Genomic DNA, 14,081 nt, shown 5'->3' on the forward strand with positions numbered 1-14,081 from the left:
TATCCACTTCATGGTTTTTTGTTGTTGCTGTTTTGTTTTGATTTGATTCTACAAATGTTAATATATTTAAAATACCGTTACATCTACAGCATTTTGATTCTACAAATGTTAATATATTTAATTGAATAAACTATGCTTGATCACCCGATTGGTGTTATTTTCTTGACGACAAGCTTCAGAATGTAGCTGTCATACTGTGCCATGTCACATGATTCCAAGTTTCCTCCATTTAAAGGACACTTACGCCGCGTGGGAACAAAGTCATGACTGTGACTGTGTTCATACCACTTCCTCTTTTATTTGTCACACATTGCCAAGCATTTTTTCTTTCGGATGCAACATGTCATACCCGTGTCGAAGTTTGCCATGAAGTGTGTCATTGGGGCTCTCAGGTAAAAATCTTAATTGTCTCGTTTCATGATGAGGAGTGGAAAATCTGATTCAATATATTTGAAGCAAGATATGTGAAACTTTCTGTTTTTTGCATCCACCTACTTATCTGAATTGGTTTTGTCAAATGGGAGTGTTGCCTTTTGGTATCTTAGCAGCCAGTGCCCACTCTAATACACACTGGAAAACGAAAATATAAATATTTTTGGATACACCAAAAAGAGTAAAAGGCTGTAAATGAAAAGCTCTCATTTGAAAAGCACTGTTATTCCACAGTCAGATGTCATACAGTATTTCTGTTGTCTATTAACTTGAAAGCGGGTGATGATTAGCATGCCGCCACATACACTATCATGGAAACTGTTATTGTTAAGTTCACGTGGCAGGTGCACATAGTTAAGTCATTTTTGTGTGTTTGCACTTTTGTCAACTAATATGCCCTTTTGCAAAAATCCACCAAGAGCCCAACATGAACATTTTCAAAGTAACTTTACCACGCAACCCAAACACAGCCCTTTTGATGGACAGCACGTGTCCATAATGAGCTGCATTCATTTCCCTTGTCGCACACAGACAGACCGATTGACAGATCAATAGAAACATTATTGATCCGCAAGGGAAATTCACTGCTCCACGAGTGTCTGCAATGTTAACACCACACACCGTAAAGCAGACGTGCTATATTATCAATAAGATTACATTCAGCAAGTTGATAAGGCCCATTCACCAAGATAAGCTTGTCAGACGCAACTTAAAGGTGGACACTGGACACAATAACATAATATGAGTGCACCTTCCAGAAATAAATCCTAGCAATGGCTAAGCTCATCTAGCCACGAACTTGGCAGAGCTAGCTAACTTAGCACATAACAGCTACGTATGACACAAACTTAATTTACTATTCATAGACACATAAACTGTTTGTTCCGAACTATCTTTGGTGATTCTCGCACGCCATCCAAGCTTTGTAGCACCCACAAAAATAGCACATGGTAAATTACGCTATTATTGTATGTTTGCTTGTGTTTCCCCATAGACCAGGGGTGCCCATTAGGTAGATCCTGATCTACCGGTAGATCTAAGGCAGGTCCCAAGTAGATCAGAGGATTGTCGAGGAGAAAAAAAACAAACAAACATTTGTGTGTCTTTGTACATGTTAGTAATATATTTTTGTCTTAATGTAGGCTGCACCCTAATCATCCTATCAGTCTCATTTTCACCAAAAAAAAAAAATATTCAAAAAAAATAATAAAATAAAGCAGGTAAATCTTAAATTTACGGAGACGCGTGATTACGTCACCGGAAGCTGTTGCGCTCTATCTTTTATTGTCATTATTCTCATTCAGAGTTTGCTTCGTGTTCTTTCACTGAGGGCACGGGCAAATAATAGGAATCTAGGAGGGTCCAGGGAAGCACTTTAAAACGGTACGTGTGAGCTACGATAGTTAACAGGCTGCAAAAGTGCGTCGCATGCCTCCGTTTCAGGCTGTTTCTCATGATGGCGTGCGCGCGTGTGCGCGTGCGCATGCCCACCGGTAAGGGTAGATCCCGGGAGGTTAGTTGATCGAAAAGTAGATCTTCGATCCAAAAAGTTTGGCCACCCCTGCCATAGACTAATAGTGTGCGTGTGCGTGTGCGTGTGCGTGTGCGTGTGCGTGTGCGTGTGCGTGTGCGTGTGCGTGTGTGTGTGTGTGTGTGAGAGAGAGTGTGTGCATGTGTGTAAAACATCTAAATCATCTTTATAAATTCTGTGTTTGGTGTTGTGACCTCTTAGTCACGACCAATATGTTACCAAGTGAGTAACTGCTTGAGTTGGAAGGGTGCCTTGCTTCTGATTGCTCATTGAAGCATTTTGCTTCAGCAAACTGGAGTCCGTCAAGTTTCCTAGAATACTGCAAATATCAAGAGAGAGATTTTCTCCTGAAGCGAAGTACAGGTGTGGTCACCCCTCTGGGTGGAGTAGTGCCCTACCTGCCACTGCCCTGCACCAGAGAATGGGACAGAGCTAAATATACAGTATTTCTGTATCTTGTGTTTATGAACAGGACAGCGTGCTGCAGGGAGTCAGTCAAGTCCTTGGTGTTCTACCTGTGGGATGTTTACTCTTCAGCTAAGCCTCTGGGCCGACACCTCTGGACCATGTCCGCTCTCTGTCTCACTCTGGCCATAGTTACTGGCACTCTGCTCTACCACTGGCTCTCCAAAACGCTGAAATATGACCACAACGCATCAGCTCACACAGCACTAGTGTACGGCGTGGTGATGTTGCCCACCACCTTCCTGTGCCACCCGCTGCGCTGCGCGCTGACCATGACCCTGCCCACCGTCTGCACCAAGCAGGGCCGCAAGATCCTCATCTCCGCCGCGGTCATGATTCTCATGTGCAACGTCATCCCAAACATCAGCGTGAATGTCGGCGCAGTCCTACGCACCCTGAAGTGCACCGCCGATGGCTTCTCCAAGACTTTGTTGAACTCTTCAGAACTTTTAAACACAGCCAGGCAGGACATGGTCAAGGAAGCCATTCAAGTGAGGAAGGAGGACCTGAGCATTGTCACCAACTTGAGGATGTTGGATCACTTCACACATGTGGATGTGTCCGAGGTCAAGAGCAGGTTTACGAAGATGATTGGGCAAGTGGAAATCAACTTTTCCTACATGAGGAACATGATAACACAGTACAAACTATTGTCCAACAGAATTCTGGCAGCCCTATTTGTTGCTTTGCTGATTTGGGAATCTGCACGCTACCTGAAATCATACCTGACATCCATTACATTCGATAATAAGCCTATGTCCAAACGGCTACGGCAAAATGAAGTTCACGTTACCACCAGGAGGTTGTTCCCTATGCGCGGAAGATTTCAAATCAGCAATGGGGAATGCACCCCCAGTGTCATATCACTACTGGTGGTGACGTTATACTTCACCGCGATAGCTTTAATCGCAGCCTTGGACCATATTGTGTATCATACAGTTCAAGTCATTCTGCCGTGGCTGCTGGATTTTCCAGCCATGTCTGCCAGCATCGACGTCAATTATAAGGTGAGGATGCACACATGGTCAAAGCCATTAAAAAAATGCAATTTGCAGGGGTGGCCAACCCATTCTGGTCACACATAGTCGTGACCGTGGCTGTTCTGTGAATGCATAATGACCTCCTGCCATCTAGTGGAAGAGCGTTTAATTGTTCTGCCTAGCAGAACATTACACATGCTGTACATTTGATTGATCAGTAATCTGAGGAAACATTAATGTGGTACGGACATCCTGGTTGTTCACATGATTCAGGATATCGTTTTATTTTGGTGGTATGCAGCTGTGAGGTTTTTGTAATGTACTGCCTTGGTTTGATTTAAAAAAAAATCCAAAACACCGCGTAAAGGACAATTATTCGTCATTAGGCAAATTGTCTTGGCCATTGCCAATTAATTGACTTGACTGATTAATGAATAACGATTTCCGCCGCCAGGTACAATGGTTTCCACCGGCATTTTGCATCCTGCCACACGCGTGCATCACGCGACAACTGACGGACTTCCGCAAGGAGTACACGTGGAACTTCAGCCCCGAAGCGTCGATTTGTGATGCCACGACTTCAGCTCCCAGCGCGGGTGTGAGCGCGCTGCTAGCATGTCTATGGTTGATGAGCTACCTGCTGCTGTTCCTCGAGGCGTACGCCACAAGGCTACGGAGGAACATCTGTGCATCTTTTTTTAAAAAGCAAGAAGAGAGGAGAGTGGCTTTTTGGAACGCAAAAGGCCAGGCAAAGCAAGACAGAAAGGGGCCAGGAGGGGCTGTTTTGGTTGTCTGCAGATGACATCCACAGTGCTGACCTTGACTGTACGTTTTCTTCTTTTCTTCAGTCAAGAGAATGATATCAAAGAACACCTTTCAGTGAGCAGCATTTCAAGCCACAAGTCGCTGGGGTGAACATAAAGTGTGAATGTTTAACCCTGCGGCTTTTACACTTTTTGTGCTGCATGACAATACACTCAAAGGACTTTAACAGTGTCGAAGGTCCAAAGATTCTTTGTCAAGTTTATAGACAACAATACATCCTGAAACAGGGCGGCCCAGTGGTTAGCACGTCGGCTTCACAGTGCAGAGGTACCGGGTTCGATTTCAGCTCCGGCCTCCCTGTGTGGAGTTTGCATGTTCTCCCCGGGCCTGCGTGGGTTTTCTCCGGGTGCTCCGGTTTTCCTCCCACATTCCAAAAATATGCATGGCAGGCTGATTGAACACTCTAAATTGTCCCTAGGTGTGAGTGAGGTTGTTCGTCTCTGTGTGCCCTGTGATTGGCTGGCAACCGATTCAGGGTGTCCCCCGCCTACTGCCCGGAGACGGCTGGGATAGGCTCCAGCACCCCCCGCGACCCTAGCGAGGATCAATTGGTTAGGAAGATGAATGAATGAATGAATTATGTTATGCGTTGTGTTTATTATTTTACTTTATGTTAACTGTTTTGTAAAGCGCTTTGTTACAGCTGCCGCTGTTGTGAAAGCGCTATATAAATCAGCATGTATTGTATGTATTGTATTGAATGAATACATCCTGAAACAATCGTGAATTAAGTCCGTTATGTTTGTTAGCTCAAAGCTCCACTAGATGTCACAATGGCGCTTTGGGTTGATTCAACACGTCAGCACGGGTGGCGTCACTCCAAAGGAATGGGTTTTGCAGTTGTCAGAGTATTCTTTAATAAGGATGGGAAAAAATAACCATATGTTCTGTTTCCATCACTTTCGAAAAAAACGATACGCTCTCGCTTCAAAATCCTTTGTCTAGCCTTCTGCAGATTATTTTAAGATCTACCTGAATAAAAAAAACATGCTTTTGTTTCCACATCTATTTTAAGCCTGACATTTAACCACAGAAATCTGCATCGCTAATAAAGATGAAAGCAGGAATTATGATTGATCTATTTCTGATTATTCTCCCATCCATTCATATGTAAATGTTTCTGTTGCACAGACTCGTCTCATGCAAAATGCATGAACAGCTTTTGAAGAGCTGTCCACTGGAGTGACGGCCAGGCACGTTGTGCAATGCATTGAACAGTACAGTACTGGAATATGTTAAATTTGTGAACACATTAGTTATGAGTCAGAGTTTGCAATTTAGACCCCCACCCTGCCCTCCACACACCCATACACACACACATACACACACACACACACACACACACACGCACGCACACACACGCACACACACACACACTACCTACCTTCAAGGAACACCTTTTTTCAGTATGACATAAGAGCAGACAGTGTCATGACTGTGGGGGAAAAAAATCCATCTGCCGTCTCTAGTCCCACCGAGTAGCCCTAATATAAAATAAAAAGGATATCTTAATTTGATTTGCAAGGAACCACCGTGCCCAAAGAAAAACAACCAGTCATAAGCTAAGGCATGACCGATTCGGTGTCAATCACCGCTGATTTTTGTTTCCAAGATTATTTTACTCATATTTGTCTGTGTTTGTTTTTGTTTCAGCTCCGGTTGGAAGGAAGAGCGTTTTCCCTCCAGCCGGCGCATCTGTTCCTTATTGTCATCACGCCTTGCATTTCAAGATTCCGACTACTGTCACCCTCTGTTGGTTATTGACCTTGCTTGCTGTTTATGCTCAAGGGTGGTTTTCTAGACCTGTCATTCATAGCCATTTTGGCTCCCTTACTTCCTTGTTTGTATGCATTGGTATTATTTTGTCATTTTGATCTGGCTCTTGTTTTTTCTGTAAACTGGACTCTTGTCATTTTGTTGTATTCTCGGTGATACTATGAACTTGCCTTTTGCAAGCGCCTTTTGTTGATGCCTGTTTTTTTCCCCTTGAGTCTATGTGACCAGTAAATGTCAGCTTCTATATTTGACAGTAGAGGGCAGGCGTTCATGTTTGCCGCCTGCAGACCTGCTAGCCATTTGTCGGTGATTGCACCAGCTATACCTTGGCGCTCCGGCAGTCGACTCACTGCCGGAGCATTCCGTGCCATGCCACTGATGTTGCCCATACTTCCTTGAAAGAACGTTACTTTAATATTATCGATGATTGTTGCCTTTCTTGACTTCTCTCGTATGTAGTGTTATTTTTTGCCTATTCTTACCCCTTGCCGTTTATTCGCAAGCGCCTTTTGTTGTCTAGTTATTATTAATTCCTGGTTCTCATTATTAACCAGTATTTTCTGTTTTTCGTTTAGACGGGGTTCTTTTGGTTATAATAAATATTATTTTTGTTCCTTTCTGTGCCTGCTGTTTCGGTGATCCATTTATTCCCGTTTTTGGATGTTACGCACAAAGCGACTCCTCTGACGTTTCAAGCGAAATGTGACAGTAAATAAACATTTTTGTTTTTGGCATTTTGTCTATGTCTGCATTTTTGGGATCCAAAACATTATACGGTCCGTTCTTGAACCTGACACTATGGACAGTTTTAACAAATGAGTGGGAGTCATTGAACCCCCCGCTAGCCGAAGGTGGCGAGAGAGTTGGGTACCTGGCGGCTGGGTGTTAGATTCCAAGGTCGGCCGGGTCGCGATTTATTGAGCTGGACCTTTGACCCCATTTCAAACAGATTTGTCAACAGAGTTTTTTTCATCTGTGCTGTATGTTGTACATAGAGCACATTTGACAATAAAGTAGACTTGAACTTGAAGTCTTGTCTGGTTTGTCTGAGAAATTCAGGTTGTTAAAACACTGTGATGATGAACAGACCCCTGTAGATGGCGGTGTTGTATCACTTTGAGATCAGCACAGCTTTTGAGTAAAGGATTATGGGATTATTCTCAATTTGTCATGTCAATTATGAAGGAGAAAACATGTTAAGAATAGGAACAAATTTAGAAGCCTCACCCTTGAACAGAGCATGTATACACAGTACATGACATGAAATATATGTGCTAAGTATGTGTCACGGTAGGTGATTGAAGGTATGTGTCGTGATCATGACACAAGGTGATTCCATTCATGGACTGTGTGGCAAACGGCATGTAAAAACCCCCCACAGATGTTCGACTCGAGCCATGGCACAAGCCAGTGTCGCTCAAAGCACTTTTCATACCTGTGTCTGTAAATAAATGATTTTGCTACAAGGTATTTTTTTCGCAAAAACAATAAATACTACTGTCGGTCCCTTTTTTTGGGGGGGTCATTTTTAGCAAAATACGTGTTTTCTCTGCCTTTTGCTCAAAAACTTCTGTTTTTGGTTAACCTAACCCATGTTCTACTGCTGATTAAAGGTGAACGGAAAATTCTAGAAACTTCATTTTTGTGGTGAAAGAAGAAAGTATTTTCAATATCCTGTTGGTCTAAAAGGATCAGTCAAAATCAGATGTGTCAATTCAAGTATGGCTTGAGCCACAGCTGCTTCTCTTCATTGGGCAGGTAAACGCGCTCTGGGAAGCTGGTTTGAGAAGCTGCACCTGTCACGTAAGCAAAACTGTGGCAAGGTCTTTTACTTTCTGGACCTGGATTTGACACCTCTGATCAAAAGGCTCTAAAACAGGTGTCGATAAGGGGGAGTGTGCTTTGACAAAAACATGTGAATGAGAAAAACGCTTTTAAGATTAAGATATCCTTTATTTGTCCCACACTGGGGAAATTTTCATAGAGTTAATAAAATCTTGTATAATTTATTGTCTTGTTAACAGCTACAGTATAAAGCTTTCAAACAAGTGGAGACTAGGGAACATGTTAACAATGCCTTGTAAAATGTGTCTTTCATAAGTGAAAGTTAAAAAAGGTTCAATTAGAAAAAAAGAAGACTGAAACTATGGGAAACAACCATGTTTTCCATTTTATGTTTATATAATATATTATATATATTTTTATGTTTTACATATTGTACATAATTAGTCGCGTTCCAGTTGATGTGTCTCTGGGGTGAACTCACTCACAGGCGAAACCATCCTCTGTGCTTTCAGCCATCACAGTACAGGGACAATAATTATAGCTACGACCACCCGTTTACATGACGCTGAGCTTGAATGAGGGAGGACTGGATGTTGAAGTTGGTGGCTGTGCAGCGCAGTCCATCACAAGTGGTGCAAGAGCGGGGGCATATGCTGGCAAAATAGACAGTGAGTGGCAGAGAGCGAGGACCAAGCCGACAACTCCGTGTCTTGCCTGAGCTCTTTCACATCACACTGAGCGCTGCCACTGCAAGTCAGGGTAAGGTGCACATTTTTACTCTGTTACCGACAAATTTGACTTTATTTAATCAGTTTTCATTGATTTTGCAAAGTCAATGTGGATATGAAGACTGTTCTTCGTTTCAATTTACAGTATCTTATAATTTTACATTTTATTGAATGACTGCAAATTAACATTCCACTCTATTGAATACTTTTGCTTGGTAATTAGGCTACTCTGAAATGTCTTATAGTCTAATTTGACTCCAATCCAAAATAGAATAAACGTTCTGTCTGATCTCTCATTTTCTTGAAATAATGGTACACATCTTACAAATTCTACCAGTGAACTGACAGCGCAACTGTAGAGAGGTGGACAACCATTCATATTCACATTCAGAAGATGCTGACTCTTCAGCAAATCAAAACTGCATGTTTTTGGGCTATAGGAGGGAAGTAGAGTCGTGCTCAGAAGTAAACCGCAAAAGCACAGGTAAGGCATGCACGCTCCCCACAGAAAACCCTTCGATTCAAACCCATTCCTTTATCGCAATTGGGCAGGAGAGCAAACAAATTGAATTTATAAGTAAATATTTATTAACAATTCAACGTAAAATTCAATGATTTGTAAATCTGACACGGCACAGAGAGAGTGTTGTTAATAACACTGGCCAAATTTGATTGATTAAAACAATCACCAAGACTGAAAAATAAGGCTTCAAAATAGCAAAAATGAATAAATAAGTAATAACCAAAGAACAAATATTTAATGCCATGGCCGTATCATCATGTATGTGTCTACCTGACATGGTTGAGCCACCAAAATATATTCGCTTCAAGCCACTGGTGGCTTGAATGAATACATGCCACGGGCTGTCACTTGGCTTTCCATGCCAAACCACCAGCTAACAGGCCTTGGCCCGCTTTTGCGTAGTTTATATATATATATATTAAAATGGCAGCCAGTCCAGAGAAGCTAGATCTTAATCTTGCTGCAGCGACACACCGGGAAATGTTTATTATTGTTCAGGAGGAGAGAAAGCTCCGGAAAGCTCTGATGGAAAGGGGCATCACTGAAGCAGAGCGTGAGGCGTTTGAGCGGTTACCTGATGATGACTGCAAAAACAGGGGGGTGGGGGGGGGGGGTGGCGAGAGAATCTCTTTCAAATCCTCTCAATAATCCTCAACCAATACTAGAATTAAACAAAACAAAGAAGGCATGAAACTTACATTTGGCTATCACTGTTGCACAGTGATAGCCAAATATATATATCTATATCTATATCTATATCTATATCTATATAAATATATATACACACACACACACACACACACACACACACAGGTACGGGGTGCACATGATGCAAACTCTATGCAAGAGGGTCAGAATAGAACCCTTCACTGCTGCACTGTGAGGCGGACGTGCTTCCCCAGTCGATCACCGTGCCACCATTTTTAAACATGTATAGTGGTTTTAGAAATAAATCGATGACTCGGCTAGACAATGTCTATAAATACAGCAGAATATAGAAAACCAAAGAGGGGGTTTGAAGACAGGTTTTTGTTGTTTCAAACAGAAATGTGTGTGCAGGAATCTTGGCGGTGCCATTGAAGATCCACAGAAGTGAGGCTGCAGTATTCAAACATGGAGAACTACACGGCAAATGTTCAGAATATCAGCAGGCTTGTAAATATGACGAGAACGCCTCTGAAGCCTCTAGAAGAGCAGGTGGTCACAATTGTTTTGACGCTCCTCATCTGTGGAGTGGGGATTGCGGGAAACATCATGGTGGTGTTGGTTGTGTTGCGGACCAAAGACATGGTGACCCCAACCAACTACTACCTCGTGAGTCTGGCGGTGGCTGACCTCATCGTACTTCTGACTGCAGGCCTGCCTAACATCTCCGATGTGGTAGCATTCTGGATATACGGCTACACGGGATGCTTGTGTATCACCTACCTGCAGTACCTGGGCATCAATGTGTCCTCGTGCTCCATCACTGCCTTCACCATCGAACGATACATTGCCATTTGTCACTCCATAAAGGCTCAGTTCTTATGCACCGTTTCGCGAGCCAAGAGAATCATTGCCGGCGTGTGGGTCATCACATCACTCTACTGCATGATGTGGTTGTTTTTGGTGGACACCGATGAAACAGTCTATGCCAATGGCGTGGTGGTTACCTGCGGCTACCGTGTCTCCAGGAGCCTCTACATGCCAATCTACTTCCTGGACTTCACTTTGTTCTATGTGATCCCGGTCATCGTGGCCACCGTGCTGTACAGCCTCATCGCTAGGATTCTCTTAATGAGCCCTCTGCCCTCGCATCTCGACACCAGAGGCTCGATTCACCGAGGTGGCTCCGGCAAGACTAAGAAGGCCAACAAGGGGGCAGTCTCAGCCAGGAAGCAGGTAGAGTACAATCCTGGAAATATCGCATGGGAAAAAAAAGGAACTCCATGGTGGGAGGTTGTATTCCTCTGTAGGTGCTACAATTCAATGCCACACTACGCTCCCATATCTTCAATTGCACATGTGCAACTTTTACTGGGAGACTATTTTCGAAATGGGACAACAGATTTTACTCATCATTAACTATCCTGCTCATCTATCGATCTATCTATCTATAGACTTGCGCCGGGCACAATAAGAGATCCCATTGTGCTCCTACAGCTTTGCTAATGCTGTCAAGTGCCAACCTAAAAAAAAAAAATCCGAAAAGAAAATTATTAAACAAATGAAAAAAATGGCACAGTACATGTCAAGTTTTCTTTTTTGTTGTAGTTGTTTTATTTATTTATTTATTTATTTATTTATTTATTTGTCTATTTATTTATTTTAGACAGAACATTCTTGGAGTCAAACAATTCTCTTAAATAAGGTCAGGGACAGCAAATCAATTGCTTCTCCCATTACATTATCGTCATTAATGCTGTGTGGTTCACGTTTGTCCACGTTTCACAGTTGTCACTTACTTAATCAATCAATCAATCAATCAATCAAAACATGAACTCATTTGCGTTTGACTTTACTGCTCTCTGTCATCATCCGCAGAGGTTGAAAAAAAAAGATCATAAAATATAAAAAATAGAGTGTAAATATGTAGGGTTGAAATGGCGCTATGGCATGTAACAAAGAGAGCAACATCTCTGCCATCTTTGGGGCTCCGGTGCAGATGTATGACTGCCTTTGCTCTTCTTTGTGTGAACTGCCACAGATGACAAAGATGCTGGCTGCCGTGGTCATCCTCTTCGCCCTACTCTGGATGCCTTATCGCACACTGGTCGTGGTCAATTCCTTTATCGACCCTCCGTACCACAACATGTGGTTCCTGCTCTTCTGCAGGATGAGCATCTACTGCAACAGTGCCATCAACCCCATCATTTACAACCTCATGTCCCAGAAGTTTAGAGCAGCGTTCAAGAAGCTCTGCAAGTGCACCCGACGAAGCAAAGATGAGGCGACGGAGTACAAAGTGCCCATATGTTACAGTGGGCCAAAACATTCCTCCCATGAGAGCAATGAGCCGATTACAGAGCAAAAGGATGTGAATGACAGGACCGTCCAGAGCTTCAACTCAGCAGAGGGTGATGTTTAACTAAGGCTTTAATTATTAATTTAATAATTTAAAATACCAAATGAAACGTCTATGTTTAATGCACTGCTGATGTGAATTAGCATTTATTGTGACACTGACCAGTCAAGTCAAATCTATTTATTGTATGTGTCATTATCATTGTAGAAAACAATTCATCGAAGGCGTCATTATCCTTCACAATCTTTTTTCCCCCCCAAGAAACTAACCTTCACCTTGTGCGAGACTTGCACTTGGCACAAAAACAGCCATCTTTGGGTCCAATTTGGACAGTTTCACTTCGGGGTGTACTCACTTTTGTTGCCACTTGTTCAGTTATTAATGGCTATGTGCTGAGTCGTCATGGGATACGTTTCTGGTTTTGTGTTTTATTGGAATTGTTTGTGTTGACACAATGTACTGCATGCCCAGAATACTTTGATTTGCTTTATGAGGCAATGGCGGTATTATTATGTATATGTGTGACCAATTCAAAATGCAAAGATCTGCAGAAGTTCATTGTAATTCGACCATAGTAACCAACACGATTCAACAAGAGGCGATTGTTTGGATATCTTTTAAAATGTCGTCAAGACGGAGCCAGTAGCTGTTGTGTGCACTGTCCAGCACTGATAATGTTATCCATTGTTCGGGCGGAAGCGCATCTGTGTTGTTCAATGACAAAAGCTCTTCAGGTGCTCCGGATGCACGAGTGCAGTATGATAGTAGTACAAAGCTCACTAAACACTACATACATGGGCATTGCAAAGCATAAAGCTCAACTGTGTCACAGGCCCCCTACGACTGTTGCCCGCAGGCTACTCGGTATCTTGCCGCACACATTTTGGGGAATTCCATGGTGGCCTAAATGCGCCATATCACCACGGCAGCAATGTAACAGATAGCGGTTGGTCCGTGAAATATCAGTCGGCCCATGAACCGGTCGTATGTCCCCTTCCTGCTAGACGCGTACACTGGTTTAACCCCACTATTACACTCGTATTAAAGCTACCACTTGACATATTCCCGAATGTCCAAATATGTATATATGATTAAATATTTCTGGCGGCACAGTGGTCGGCTGGTTAGCTGCACATAGGTCTCAAACTCAGGTCCTGGAGCGCCACCGTCCTGCATGTTTTCCAAGTCTCCCTGTTGCAACACACCTGATTCAAATGAACAGATCATCAGCAAGCTCTGCGCAAGCCTGACGTTGAACCTGTTCATTTGACATGCAGGACAGCGGCCCTCCGGGACCTGAGTTTGACACCTATGGACCGTTAGCACGTCCGCATCACAGTGCAGAGATGCACTTTATATATATATATAAAATGTACATTGATGTGCTAAGAGGTTCTCGCATGATAGAAATGAACGTTGAAAAATCAAACATTTAAAAATAATTTTAAAAGAATTTTTTTTATAAGGTGTCACAATTGCACTTATTTTGTTCTATTCGAATCAGGTATTATTCGGACAGCCGTGAGGCCATCAGCATTCGACAGCTTTGGCATGGCAGTTTTTATCAGCATATTATTCATTCTTTTGGCTGTGGCTCACTTGACGTTGGAGCAGCGTTGCAAGTTTTTCCTGCTTAATTTCAGCCCACATAATTATTCAACTGCCCAAACCAAGTCACAATGCGAAATAGAAAATGAAACCATTCAGCATTTCATTTAAATCGGGCACATGTTGCGCATAGCTTACAAGAACTAAATCTAATTTTTCTTGTACATTATACGCTATACAATTGGCACGGCGGCGAAATAGACACGTTGCATTAGGATCCTATGCAACACGCTGTTAGTCGTAATCATGCATACATCGACATTGTTAACTAAAAGCCAGGCATTAAAAAAAAAGTTTCACATTATGAAATATAAGGCTTGCCACTATACCTCATGAATTCATCGTATGCATATTTTTCCACTCTTGAGTGCAAAAAGTATGTGGACAGCATGTTCAGAGGCTACATTGACTGGTTTTACAGACA

General features: G+C 42.7%; 2 protein-coding genes across 2 annotated transcripts; both read left to right on the forward strand.

Annotated features, from left to right (window-relative positions):
- Positions 1–81: 81 nt before the first annotated feature.
- On the forward strand, positions 82–4,627 carry ocstamp (osteoclast stimulatory transmembrane protein). The gene is made up of 3 exons (XM_052058123.1): positions 82–392; positions 2,436–3,435; positions 3,863–4,627. The coding sequence occupies exons 1-3, from the start codon at positions 334–336 to the stop codon at positions 4,208–4,210; spliced, it is 1,407 nt and encodes a 468-aa protein (XP_051914083.1). The 5' UTR covers positions 82–333; the 3' UTR covers positions 4,211–4,627.
- Positions 4,628–8,285: 3,658 nt separating this feature from the next.
- Positions 8,286–12,940, forward strand: LOC127596017 (thyrotropin-releasing hormone receptor-like). The gene is made up of 3 exons (XM_052058152.1): positions 8,286–8,553; positions 10,105–10,926; positions 11,732–12,940. The coding sequence occupies exons 2-3, from the start codon at positions 10,159–10,161 to the stop codon at positions 12,110–12,112; spliced, it is 1,149 nt and encodes a 382-aa protein (XP_051914112.1). The 5' UTR covers positions 8,286–8,553; positions 10,105–10,158; the 3' UTR covers positions 12,113–12,940.
- The last annotated feature ends 1,141 nt before the right edge of the window (positions 12,941–14,081 follow it).

Source organism: Hippocampus zosterae, chromosome 2, assembly GCF_025434085.1.
Source record: "Hippocampus zosterae strain Florida chromosome 2, ASM2543408v3, whole genome shotgun sequence".
Lineage (NCBI taxonomy): Eukaryota > Metazoa > Chordata > Actinopteri > Syngnathiformes > Syngnathidae > Hippocampus > Hippocampus zosterae.